The 13,580-nt window shown below is 62.8% G+C and overlaps 1 protein-coding gene across 1 annotated transcript; it reads right to left on the reverse strand.

Annotated features, from left to right (window-relative positions):
• Positions 1–8,716: 8,716 nt before the first annotated feature.
• On the reverse strand, positions 8,717–10,062 carry LOC132318274 (metallothionein-1). Its single transcript, XM_059825027.1, has 3 exons — positions 9,999–10,062; positions 9,553–9,618; positions 8,717–8,976 (listed from the first exon to the last, which is right to left on the reverse strand). Exons 1-3 carry the CDS (start codon positions 10,027–10,029, stop codon positions 8,882–8,884), a joined length of 192 nt encoding a protein of 63 aa, XP_059681010.1. The 5' UTR covers positions 10,030–10,062; the 3' UTR covers positions 8,717–8,881.
• Positions 10,063–13,580: the final 3,518 nt, after the last annotated feature.

The raw sequence follows: 13,580 nt of genomic DNA on the forward strand, positions 1-13,580 counted from the left end.
GCACTGGGTGCCCATCCCCTCCGCACTGGGTGCCTGTCCCCTCTGCACTGGGTGCACGGGGTGCCCGTCCCCTCTGCACGGGGTGCATGTCTCCTCTGCACGGGTGCTCAGGGTGCCCATCCCCTCCGCACTCGGTGCGTGTCCCCTCTGCACTGGGTGCATGTTCCCTCTGCACAGGATGCACTGGGTGCCCATCCCCTCCGCACTGGGTGCATGTCCTGTCTGCACTGGGTGCACAGGGTGCATGTCCGCTCTGCACAGGGTGCCTGTCCGCCCTGTACAGGGTGCACAGGGTGCCCATCCCCTCTGCACAGGGTGCTCGTCCCCTCTTCACTCTGCCTGTCCCCTCTGCACTGGGTGCATTTCCCCTCCGCAATGGGTGCCTATTCCCTCCACATGGTGTGTACAGGGTGCCATCCCCTCTACACTGGGTGCCTGTCGCCTCTGCACTGGGTGCATTTCCCCTCCGCAGAGGGTACCTGTACCATCTGCAGACCGTATATTTCCCCTCCGCACTGGGTGCATGTCCGCTCTGCACTGGGTGCACAGGGTGCCCATCCCCTCTGCACAGGGTGCACGTCCCCTGAGGACAGGGTTTATTTCCCCTCTGCACAGGGTGCTCGTCCACTCTGCACACGGTGCATGTTTCCCTCTGCACTGGGTGTATTTACTCTCTGCACAGTGTGGGTGTCCTCTCTGCGCACGGCGCTTGTCCGCTCAGCACAGGGTGCATGTCCCATCTGCACTGGGTGCCTGTCACGTGTGTGCAGGGTGCTCGTCCCCTCTGCACGCAGCGCATAGCTCCTCTGCACAGGGTGCACATCCCATCTGCACAGGGTGTATTTCCCCTCTGCACACGGCGTATGTCCCCTCTGCACAGGGTGCACAGGGTGCCTGTCCCCTCTGCACGGGGCGTACACCAGCACCGCCCAGGGCCGTGGGGACACATCAGTCTTGTGGGGCTCCCGCAGGGGCAGAAGCGGTGCTGAGTGCAGCCCCCCAGGGTGCTGCACCCTGCTGCAGGGCTGCCTGGCTGGGTGTGTGCCCAGGACACCCCTGCCCCAGCTCCCCTGGGTGCTCAGGGGAGACATGCGGCCACCTCAAACCGCCTCTGCTGCTTTTCTTCAGGGGGCTGGGTCAAGCACACCAGCCTCTTCTTGCATCCAGCCTTTATTCCCATCACCCTCCCGCTACACACAGCTGTGTGCAGGCTGAGAGCAGCTCCCGCTTCATTAAAAAGTAGATTTTTTCTATAGAACACACTCCCACAGGGACCAGAAAGCCCCCAGCCATCTCACTGAGAGCAGCTACGGGCCAAGCCGGGCGCTGGGCACATCCCAGGCCAGCACCTCCCATGGGTGCCTGCAGCCATTCCACCCATCTTATGGCTCTCCTCACCCCAAATCACACCTGGGGAGGCTAGAAAGGGCATTGAGGCTGGGGGTCCATGGCTCTCGGGCAGCTCCCGCTGCCAGACGGACATGCAGGCAGAAGCACGAGCAGGCAGGGGAGGCTGGCAGCAGCGCGGTGCGGAGGTGTGTGCCCAAGTACCACCCTGGCACGCCCGCTGGGAATGGGGAACGGTTGATGCCTGGAGCGCTTCCTGAAAAGGGAAACCCCCACCTGCGCCCCGGCTTCGTTGCTGGCGCAGGATGCGGGCGCCTGGTCCCGAGGGGGCTCAGCCCACAGCCCCTCGGCCACGCTGGCCAGGGTCACAGCCCTCCTGCACCAGGCTCCGGCATCGGGGCTGCATCAGCCCCCCAGCAGTCTTATTTTCCAGCAAAGCATCTTCCCATGAGATTTATTGTTTTTTCAATGCATTTAGGGCACGGCAGGCCCTGAAGCCCCGTCTCCAGCACCTCTGTTGCAACAGGCGGTGCTGGGAGGCTGCTTAGGCAAAAGACACACGCTAATGCAATATGGCAACGCATTTAAAAGGCAAATGGGTGCTGAGCTGGGTGTTGCTTTTCTCACCAGTGAGGCTGGGTGCTGAGCAGGCTGGGCATCCGCTGCAGAGCCATGTGCTGAAGGCAGGCAAACCTTTGGGGAAGGGGTGAGCCGCTCCCCTGGGTGCCTGGAGCATCCCGGGAAGGGCCTGGGCATTAGGGACTGGCACTGCCATGCTCCCCCCTTGCGGACACCCCTCCTTGGGCCACCCAGTCTGCCAGGAAGGACCGCATGGGTATTTGGGTGCCCTTGTTTCAGGGCTGCCCCAGCATGTTGATTTTTAAATTCATCCTGTCCCTGGTGCCTGGCCACCAAGGGCTGGAGGGGACATCCCTGGCAGGCTGAGCTGTCCCCTTGCCCAGAGAGGCAGGGAGGGGGTGACAGCAGCGGGGTGCCAGCCCTGGCAGTGGGGCTGGGAACTTGCCTCCGTGGCGGGGCACACCCAGGGGACAGGTACGGGCAGGCAGCGGCAGCCGCCCCAGCCAGCGGCGGAGGCTCCTGTGCATAAAAAGCAACTTTCACTTGGCAGAGACTTTCGGAAGCAAAACACAGCCCACGCACCTTCCCATCGCTCCCCCACGCTCCCAGCACCCACCACCCTGCAGCCACCCACCATCAGGGCAGCCATGCGCTGCATTTAACCCACACAGGGCTTATCCACAGCTACAGCTGTCTGCCCTCCTGGGCCCAGAGGTCATCGCAGCTCCAAGCGAGGTGCTCCCCAAAAATGGGCTGGAATATAGTGCTCGGAGGTCATGCCCAGGGCAGGAGTCACACACTGTAGCTGGAGGTATTTGGCATGGGGAGGCTGCAGGGAAAGTGTCCCTTTGGGGATGGATCTGCTCTGCAAAGGGGGCAGGGTTTGCAAAGCATGAGCTCTTGGGGGGGTTTGTCCCTGCCCAAGGGACAGCCATGTCCCCACTGGGGTTCAGCCAAGTGCCTTTCAGCAGCACCTCAGGGCAGGCAAGCTGCCAGCCTGTGCCACCCACCATGCTTGCTCCCACAAGCTCTTTCACCCCGAGGAAGCCCCAAGGCGTGGGGGCCCCAAGGGTGGTGCACAGACACCCACCACAAAGCCAGAGAACAGCAGGAGGGGGTTGGAGCCCCCCCCCCCCCCCCATGGCAGGTCACCTCTGTCCTCGCTGGGGGACCAGTGCCATGAAGATGCCCAGAGCTCCTGCCATGTGGATGCCGGATGAGGTCCATTCCCCATCCTGGGAAGCTGCTTTTCTCCCCCAGGGAGGTGCAGAGCCCACTCAGGCACAGCCACAGGGGTGTCTGCGAGCAGCACCCCCCCAGGTGACAATTCCCACACAGGAGTCACGAGCGGCGACAGGGCTCAGCCTCCAACCCAGCCCAACAACAGCACTCATACCTCCAGCCAAACTCCTTTATTTCCATCCAGTTTCACCACAGAAAATACAAAACATGAAAGAAAATAGGCTTTTTTGTGCCCCCCACTCCCCCCCCCAAAGCATGCCGGCTATTTACAGGCAGAGGCGAGCGGCTCAGTGGCAGCAGCTGCACTTGCTGCTGGCCGGCTCCTTGCACACGCAGCCCTTGGCGCAGTTGCTGCAGCTTGCGGGGCAGCAGGAGCAGCAGCCTGGGGGGGGAACAGGAGAGTTAGGGGGTGGGTGGGAAGGGATGGGGGTCCCATGGGGCAGGGGCACCCTATGGAGAGTGGGAGACACCCCCCACCATAGGCAGGTTTGCAATCCCAATGAGGCAGTGGTTGGGGGTCTCCATGGGGGTCCTACAGGGCAGGGGCACCCCCCTCACCCCAAAAAGGGAGTATGGGGGGTCTCCAGGGGAGAAGGGAAGAGGGAGGGATCCCCATGAGGGTCTTATAGGGCAGAGGCACCCCTATGGGGGAGCAGTGGGTTCTCCATAGTGGCTCCTAAATGGCAAGGGGGGGGTCTCTATGGGGCAAAGGTCGGGAGGTGCCCATGGGGGTCCTGCAGGGCAAGGAGGCATTTCCCTATGGGGCAGGGAGGTCCCCAGGAGGGTCCATCAAGGCAAGGAGGGGTTCCCCCCTATGGGGCACAGTCGGGAGGTCCCCGTGGGTGTCCAAAAGGGGGAAGGAGGGGGTCCCCTAGGGAAAGGCTGCCCCCCCAGGGCAGGGCCCCCCGAGCCCGGGCTGAGCCCCCCCACTCACTCTTGCGGCAGCTCCGGCAGCGGCAGTTCTTGCACTTGCAGGACCCGGCGCAGGAGCAGGAGTCACCTGGGGCGGGAGAGGGGCCGTCAGCGGGACGGGACGGGACGGGACCGGCCGGGCACAGCCGGGACGGGGCACTTACCGGCGGCACACGTGCAGTCCTGGGGGTCCATGGCTTGGCTTGGCTTGGCTTGGCTTGGCTTGGCTCGGCTCGGCTCGGCTCGGCTCGGCTTGGCTGGCAGCAGTACCAAGCAGCGCCGTCCGCCCGGTATTTATGGGGTGGAGGCGCGGGGCGGTGCTCGGCGCTGCGCACGGCGGGGCGGGACGGTGCTCAGCCGGGGCCGTGCTCACCGTGGGGCCGTGCTCACCGTGGGGCCGTGCTCACCCGGGGCGGTGCCGTGGGGCCGTGCTCAGCCGGGTCATGGCCCTGCCCGCCCCCCCCCCCGGCTCCCAGCCAGGGGGTCCCACCCGCACCCCTTTCTGCCACCCCCACCCCCCGGTCAGGGTGCTGCATCCCGGGGGGGCAAGATGCTGGAAGATGCCAAGGGGGGTTGGTTGACCGCCCTGGTATGGCACTGCCACCAACTCCCGCACGTTTGGGACAGCCCTGCCATGCTTCCTGGCCCTTCCCAGCCCCATGTGCGCAGAGCTGGGGTGCAGCTGTGCCCCCCACCCGTGGGGAGGCCATGGGATGCACGTGGCTGTCCCCAGGGATGGGACTGTCTCAGCATCCCGCCAGCAAGAGGGGTGGCCCCAGGGACAGCCCCCATGGGGCTGGGGTGCTCCGCTGGCCCCCCAGGAAGGGGGAGCACAGGGGTGCAGCACCGGGATGCAGCACAGGAGCGTGGCATGACTTGCTGGGGGCTGTTGGGAATCACGGCTTCCCAGCAACAGCGGTGCCCGTGGATTTTCCCCCTTGTCCCGGTGTTTACGTGCTGACCAGCTCATGCCCGTGGCCAGCTTGGCACCCGGCACGGGAAACAGTGGCTGGGCCAGGGCCAGGGCCAGGCTGTCCCCGCGCCTGCGCCCGGTGCTCTTGGTGGTGGCGGTGGTTTTGTTACAAGCGGGGCAAGTCTGGGCTCGGGGCTGGCGCTGCGGAACGGGGTCGGTCCCCGTGGTGTCCAGGCCAGCGGGCCTCGGGATGAGGAGTAGGTCAGTGGCCCAGGGAGGTCTCACCGGGGAACAGCCTGTGCTTGTTTGCAAAAACACCAAGTTGTTTTTTTTTTTCCTGGCAGCGTTGTGCAGGCAGCAGTGAGGGAGTGTAAATTTGAGGCTACGCCAGCGAGCATTGCGCTCACCACTGGCTGAGCGGGAACGGAGGAGAGGTGAAATCATGCTGCACGTGTGGTCTTACCGCACATAAACATGGGTTGTGAAATCGCTTCCCCGACACCCCCCAGTGCAGTGCCTCTGGCCCCCCGGGCCCCCCCCATCAGGGCTGGGCTCTGATGCACCCCTATTTGAAGAAAGGAGAGGCCCCTGCCATCCGAAATGGGGACGTGCTCCCCGACACGGGCCCGTACCGAAAGTGTGGGGGGGTGAACACGCAGAGGCGAGGCTGCGGGGGAGGCAGGAGAATTCCCGGATTTCTGGGAATCCTGCACCCATGGAAGGGCTGTGCTGGATCCCAGGGCACGTGGCCCCGGACCCCCCGTCACTGTGAGTGGGAAGGGGCAAGCGCAGTGTCCCCACAGGACCGTGCACGGAGCCAGGACGAGAAAAGAGCCCGGAAAATGCCCTGTTTCCCAATCGGGACATTTCCACTGAATAATGAAGCCACCCCGCAGCGGGACAGGGAGGGATGGGCCGTGTCTCTCCCGAGCTGTGGGCTTGCCGAAATGCCAGGGTGCAGGGCACGTGCCGGATGTCAGCGGGGAGACGGGACCTTGGGGGGTTTCCCGCAGCGTTGCTGGTGCTCTGATTTCCCAGGGCTGGCAGGGAGTGGTTAATCCCAAGGCTTTGCCTGTGTAAGAGGAGTCCCAGGTCCAACTCTGATTTTATAGCCGCCGTAAAGCGAGCAGAGGAACCCCAGCCGCCCAGCACAGGGCTCAGGGCTCGGAGCTAGGCTGCCCGGACCCCCATCTGCCCCCCAATTCCCATACAGGCAGAGGACAGCATCCGATAGCTGCTCTCCATCATGCTGCTGTGGGGCACGGGGATCGGAACGGGGCAGAGCCACGGGGCAGGATCGATGCAAACCCACCGGGGACAGCGAGGCTGGAAAGATGCTGTCAGCCCCACTGGCGAAACCACATGTTTGGGGATAATTCCCATGAGCAACCTCTCCTTCACGCTTGTTGTGGGCTCACCAACAATGTTTTTGCATGGTTGGTACTTAAGTCTCTCCGGGTAGGAAGGAATAAAGATAACCCTGCTATTTTCAGAACAGAGTTTAGTCTGACGCTCCGGAGCTGGTGCTGCACCCTGCCTGCGGCATTCCTGCTCTGACCTACATTCAGCTGGCGCATGGATGTGCTTCACGCCCATCGGAAGTCTGGGGTGATGGTGACATCTCAGGGGACGCCCTGGGGGAAGAGCCCTCTTGGAGCAAAGGGGTATCCCCTGGGCATCGGCACCAGGAGCAGCCAGTGGGCAGGGGTGCCCCTGGCCATGCCGAAACCCTGGCTGAGTCCTGGCAGCGGTGGCTGATCGGGTTGGGAAGGGTTTTGCAGCTAAAAAGAGGCCAAAAAGGCTGCATTTGGGGAGCGCAGGGGCAGGCAGGACCCCTTGTGTGTACTGGGGGGTGGTACGGTGCCACATGGCACCTGGGGTGCAGCATCCTGGCAGCGGCGTGGCTGCGCTTGGGCAAGGTGAGCATCACACACTGGCATGGACATCATACCCTACTGTGGGCATTGCACCCTGGCATGGGCATCGCATCCCATTGTGGGCATCGCATCCCGCTGTGGGCATTGCACCCTGGCATGGGCATTGCAACTCATCTCAGGCATCACATCCCGGCACAGGCATCACATCCCATTGCAGGCATTGCACCCTGGCACGGGCATTGCATTCCATCATGGACATTGTACCCCATCATGGGCATTGCACCCCATTGTGGGCATCACATCCCATCATAGAATCATAGAAGGGTCTGTGTTGGAAGGGAGGTTAAAGATCATCTAGTTCCAACCCCCCTGCCATGGGCAGGGACACCTTCCACTAGACCAGGCTGCTCAAAGCCCCGTCCAACCTGTTCTTGAACACTTCCAGGGATGGGGCATCCACAACTTCCCTGGGCAACCTGTGCCAGTGCCTCAGTACCCTCACAGTAAAGAATTTCTTCCTAGTATCCAATCTAATCTACTCTGTTTTAGTTTAAAACTGTTACCCTTTGTCCTATCACTACGTTCCCTGACACAGAGTCCCTCCCCATCTTTCCTGTAGGCCCCCTTGAAGCACTCTGGGTCTCCTCGGAGCCTTCTCTTCTCCAGGCTGACCAACCTCAACTCTCTCAGCCTGTCCTCACAGGGGAGGTGTTCCATCCCTCTGATCATCTTCGTGGCCTCCTCTGGACCCGCTCCAACAGGTCCGTGTCCTTCTGATGCTGGAGGCCCCAGAGCTGAACACAGTACTCTCGGTGGGGCCTCATGAGAGCGGAGTAGAGCGGGAGAATCACCTCCCACCTGCCCCATCATGGGCATTGCAACCCATGGGGGGCATTGCAACCCACTGCAGGCGTTGCAACCCAGCATGGGCATCACACCCCATTGCAGGCATTGCACCCTGGTATGGGCATCGCAACCCATTGCGGGCATTGCTTCCCATCATGGGCGTTGCACCCTGGCATGGGCATCACATCCCATCGTGGGCATCGCACCCTGGCATGGGCATTGAACCCTGGAAGCGGCATCACAACCCATCATGGGCATCACATCCCATCGCGGACATTGCACCCTGGCGCAGGCATCGCAACTCATCATGGGCATCGCAACTCATCACGGGCATCGCACCCTTCCACAGGCATTGCACCCTGGCATGGGCATCACAACTCAGCACAGGCATCACATCCCTATGTGGGCATTGCACTCTGGCATAGGCATCGCATCCCATCGCAGGCATTGCGTTGCATCATATGCATTGCACCCCATTGTGGACATCGCACCCCATCGTGGGCATCCAGCTCACCTGGGGCTCCCCGTGGAAGCACCCCGCCAGGCTGGCAGAGGTGGCGGGGGGATAAGCAGGGTGGTTCTTCCAGCCAGTTCAACTAAAGCGCCAGGAGGAAAACTAAACCCGTTCCCCCGCTGCCCCACCTGCCGCGGAAACATTACCCCTGGAAACAGGCAGGGCTGCAGCGGTTATTACGCTGTCGGTGAAGGCTTGTAATAACGAGCTGCTCATTAGCCCCGAGGATTTCTGGTGGAGGAGAGAGCATGGGATTTGCCCTTGGGTAACAACAGGGCGGGGAAAAAAACCCTATAAATTACCTTGTTGTGCAGGGAAAGTGTTAAAACAAGAGTCAGAGCTGCTGGTAGGGTGGGCAGAGCCAAGATTGGAAGAAAGGAGCAAAAATAAGATGCAGGCTTTTTGCCATGACCCCCCAAACACGCTGCCCTCCCGCTCCCCAGGGAAACTGCCCCGTCCAACAGAAGTGCCGGGTTCCTTATAGACCTTTATATACACATCACTTTATTTAGGTAGCTTATTACACGTTGCACATGACAAACACTAAAGATATCTGAACATATATAAGAAAAAAAACCAACATACACAATAAGGTTATTCTTCTTCGGCCCCCCAGATGTGCAGCACCCCCAGATGTGCAGCTGGGGGTCCCTATTTGCAGCAGCTGCACTTGGCGGAGGGGGGCCCCTTGCAGACGCAGCCCTGCGCACACTTGGCACATCCCGCCGGGCAGCAGGAGCAGCAGCCTGCGGGGGGGAGGAAAAAATAAGTCAGGGATATTCCCGGGGGAGTCCCAGGGTGGGTTTGGGGGTCCCACAAGGGATAGCTGGTTGTGGAGCCCTCCCACTGACCCCTGTGTCCCCCTCTTTAGCAGCGTCCCCATTCCCAGTGGCGTCTCCCAGGGTGTTTTTGGCATCCGGGGCTGGGGAGGCAGCAGGAGGGTGCAGGACCCCCAGGGGCTCACCGGGGCCCCCCCAGCCCCTCTCTGTGCAAACCCTCCCACACACCGCTCTGCCCGGGGGTGACAATGTCAGGAGCAGCAGGAAGAAATCCTGGTGCCGGTTTCCTCCCGGGGCATCCCCTTGTGCTGAGCCTTGGGCACCAGCGAGGGGTACAGGGAGTTTTGGGTATACTGGGTGGCTTGTATTGCCTGGGGGTGGGGATTCACCCCGTGCTCCTTTTTGGGAAAAACAATACGGGAGAAACAAACTCATCTCTGGCAATGCAGAGCCTGATTTAATTCAGTGTGTCCAGGGATGTGTAGTGAACTCCCACCCGGGTGTTTCTGCCCCCCACCCCGTGGGGCTGGGGACCCCCTTTACCTTTTTTGCATGATGTGCATTTGCAGTTTTTGCATTTGCAGTTGTCCCCGCAGGTGCAGGTGCCACCTAAACACAGAGAAAAGGAGAAAAAGGGTTGAGAGGAGGTGGTGGGAGGGGAGCCCCGCGCCCCCGGGGATCAGCGGGGATGCTCTGCGGCGAGGGCCGCAGGGAGAGCATCGCCGCCCCTCCGAGCACCCGCTCTCCGGCCGGGGCTGATGCTTCGGCCTCGCTCGGCGGGGAGTCACAGCATTCCCATCCGCTTCCCGGTGAGATGCTCCAAGTGTGACACCCCAACGCTGGGAAAGGATTTCAGCAGCCGGCCCAGCCAGGGCGAGAGCATCGGGGATGGCGGAGAAGGCCGGCGGATGGGAGCGTTGGTGGTCCTGCCGTGATGCTCCGGCTCCCGCAGCCCCCCGGGGCCGAGGCGGAGGGAAGCGCTGGCTTACCCGTGGCGCAAGGGCAGTCCTGGGAGTCCATGTCTGACTGGGCTGGGTGCCGGCTGTCGGAAGCGTTGGGCGATGGGAAGAGCAGCTTTGGCAAGACTCGCAGCCGCCTCCTATTTATCCTTGGCCGGGCGAGAGCGAGTGCAAAACCTCCGCCCCTCGCAGCCTGCGCACGGCTCAGCCCGGCACCTGCCCCGGGCGCTGCTGATTCACTCCCCGGGCGACTGGGCAGGACCTGGGGCTCCCACGTCCCTGCTCCCCGGGGTGCTGGGGGCAGTGGGGGGGGCTGCCTGGGTGGCCACCACTCCCCGCTGAGATGTTGGGGGGGGGGGGGTGTGTGTGCAGAGAACGGCCAGCTTTCATCACACGGATGGCACCTGCCTTGGGAGCGCTGCTCCGCTCCCAGGGGCTCAGGGGGTGCACCCAGGGAGGCCCCTGCAGCCTGGCCCTTTCCCAAAATCAAGCTGCTGAGCCCCAAGATGTCTCGGGGGGTGGGGGTGGGTGCATTGACCCCAGGGCTGCCAGCACTGCCAGGAGCGCTCAGCACCCTCCTCCCAGAGCCGGCACGGTGGGGTGTTGGGGAGCTGGCATGGCAGGGTGACAGGGATGCGGTCCCTGCCCCAGACCCTGTCCCATGGCTCCGACACCCTCCCCGCGAGCGGGAGCAGCAACAAGCCGGACTGGCCCGGTCAGAGCCTGCTGTGCCCTCCCAGCGCCCCGGGACGGTGGCACCCACCTCCCCTCGGCGCCACGCATGGCACCTCGGGGGCCCCGTCTCTTTCCCGGCTGAGGTGCTCCGTCCCACTCGTCTGAATTAATTTCCGTGCGCCATTAGCTGGGTGCGCAGGGGAGGAGGGTGGCGGGCGAGCTGCCATCACCCTGGTCAACTCCTCCGGCGGGTTTTACCCACCCACTCGAGAGAGCAGTGTGGGTTTGGGGTGCAAGGTGTGAAAAAAAAGATGCTTTCTGAGATTTTGGGTGCGGGGAGGGAGTGTCCCATGGCCAGGAGGCATTGCCAGCCATGGAGCATCCTTTCTCCTCGCCCCCAGGGTTTTCATGCACCCCGGTGCTGGTGGTACCCTGTTCCGGCTGCCCCACGCTCCGAAACTCCTTTGCTCCCGGGTTTTATCCAGGCTGGGTTTTTGCCTGTGGCGCCAGGCTAAGGCGGTTTGTCAGAGGCGATGCTAATCCAGCCGAAACAGTGGGCCAGGGAGTATTTTTACCACCCAGCTGTCTGGGCACGTTGGGAGCTTGTTGGGTGACCTGGTGGGGAGCGGTGCCAGCGCCCTGACTCGGCGTCTCTTCCAGCCCAGCCAGGCCACGGTGGGAAATCAGTAGGTAAAGTCTGAGGAAGGCAGAGCCAAGGGGCCCCTTCCTCGCCCCCGCCGCCCCAGCAGCGGCTCGTCAGTGCCCTGGCGTGCCAGCCCTGCGGTCGCGTGAATGTCACGCTGCTGCTGATGCACCGGGGCGTGATGGCAGGGACGGTGCCAGGGACCAGGCGTGTGCCAAGGGTGTCAGTCATTCCCGCGGGAGCAGGGAAACACAAACGTGCCAGGGAACACACGTGTAAGCGTCCACCCAGCAGCCCCGGCTACGGCCCCCTGCGCTGTGGGTGTCATGGCAGAGGGGGGACATCTCCTTGGGGTTCCATGAGTGCTCTGCTCCTGAAATAACCGGCCCAGCACTCCTGCGGTGCGGGAATATGCCCAAGGAAATGCTTCCAGCCGTGTCGCGATGGATGCACGGCAAACAGCAATGCCACCGTGGCATCCGCCATGTCCTCCCGTGCCGCCCGGCACTCTTGGCCACCCAGCTGAAGCCATGGCGTTGGCAGATTGCCCCTGTCCCCGGCTGGTGGGGGCCCAGGGGTGACAGATGACCCCTTCAAAGTGATCCCCCTCCTCCAGCCTGGGGGGAGGAAGGCAAAGCCCATGCCGGGAGAATGGAACAACATCGGCTGTGCTGTGCAATCCCTGCCACGCAAGGACGGGGCAGAGGAAAAGCTCTCCAGCACCTATTCTCAGCTCGGAACCCAGCCCTTTTTCCCTTCCTTCCTTCCTTTCTTTGCACGAAGGAAAAAAACATCTTCCAGGTGACGCAGGACTGGGGGTCAGGGCTCTGAGAGGTCTTGTATTGCTCCTGGTCTGTTCTGTAATTAATTTGGGATAGGGCTGGAGCAGTGGGCTGTCAACTGGACACACGTCAGCCGGGCCACCTCCGGGAGCAGCCTGTAATTGGGATGATGAGCTGCAGAGCCGGGACACCGGGGACACCTTCCTGCTGCTTAAATGCCCCCCGTTCCAAGGCCCTGCGAGCCCCAGTTTGCCTTCTGGCCCCTGCCCTCCATTTGCTGGGAGAGCCTGGGGGTTCCCCATCATTTAAATAAGCCTGATGCTGCTTTCCAGAGCCGAGCAAAACTGGCAGCATCCCTGCGCGGCGATTATTCGCCAGCCCTTGCCATGGCAGAGCCGTACCCCTTGGCAGCCGTGTCCCCCGCGTGGGATTCCTGGCTCTGTCCCTAGGCACATCCGTGGCAATCACCCGGAGACTGCCGGGGAAATTAAGGCGGGTGAGTCAGTGGGATGCTCCAGCGCTCCAGGCAGAGAGGGAGGTGATGCTTGCCGGCGGGGTGGTGGTGGCTGAGCTGGGGTAGTGGCTCTGCAGGGCATGGCAGGGACGGGGCTCCCTGGGAAGGGAGTGAAGGAGGCTGACAACCTTCAGGAAGACGTGGTGGGGGCACCCGTCCCTGTGACAGGCGCCTGCGACACCTGGGGTGACTAGAGCCGATTGCCGAAAGCCACGGGACGGTGCCGCGGCTGGTGCCGGCGGCGGGCAGTGACTCAGTGCCGGTGCCAGGCAGGTGAGGAGGAAGGGGCAGCAGCCGGCTCCCAAGGAGGTGACCTGGCACAGGTCTGCCCTGACTCCCCGCTGAAGGATGTGCAGCTCCAGTCACCCACGGTCACGCTGCGGCACATGATGAACCTGCTTCTGCCTCTGGTTGCCCGTGATTTTTCACAGCGTGTCACCTTTGGGGGACTCTGCAGACAACTACAGGTCCCCCTCTCCCCTCTCTGAAGGCATGTGTCTCCCCAAAGCACTCACTCCGGGCTTTTCGTCCCCTCCCAAGCAGTGCCGGGTTCGGTGACCCGTCTTTCCGCTGGCAAAGCACCGTGGCTCAAATCGGTATGGCCCACGGGCAGGGATGCCAGGGAGCTGTGAAACCCGCGTGGGCACAGGACGAAGACCCCAGGGGACAGTCCCTGGGGGTATGCTGCCCCTCGTTGTTGCTTGCTGCTTGCCGGGCAGGGAGCTGATGCCCCGTGGCACCCCGGCTGTGCAGGGCACCCAGGGGTGCCCCCGACGCTGTGGCAGGGCAGCTCTGCCCGCTCCAGCTGCCTGGTTGTGCCGGGCCCTGGGCAGGAGAGCCAGGGCCAGCTGGGACTGAGCTGCCAGGGGTGCAAGGAGCCATAACCCGCCTGGGACCAGCCTTTCAAACCGAAATAGAGAAAATAAGGGGGCTGACGCATCCCTCCCAGCGCCCAGCAAACACACAGCGCACTCGAAACGCCGAAACCCCGTAGGAAG

Source organism: Gavia stellata, chromosome 15 (genome assembly GCF_030936135.1).
Source record: "Gavia stellata isolate bGavSte3 chromosome 15, bGavSte3.hap2, whole genome shotgun sequence".
Lineage (NCBI taxonomy): Eukaryota > Metazoa > Chordata > Aves > Gaviiformes > Gaviidae > Gavia > Gavia stellata.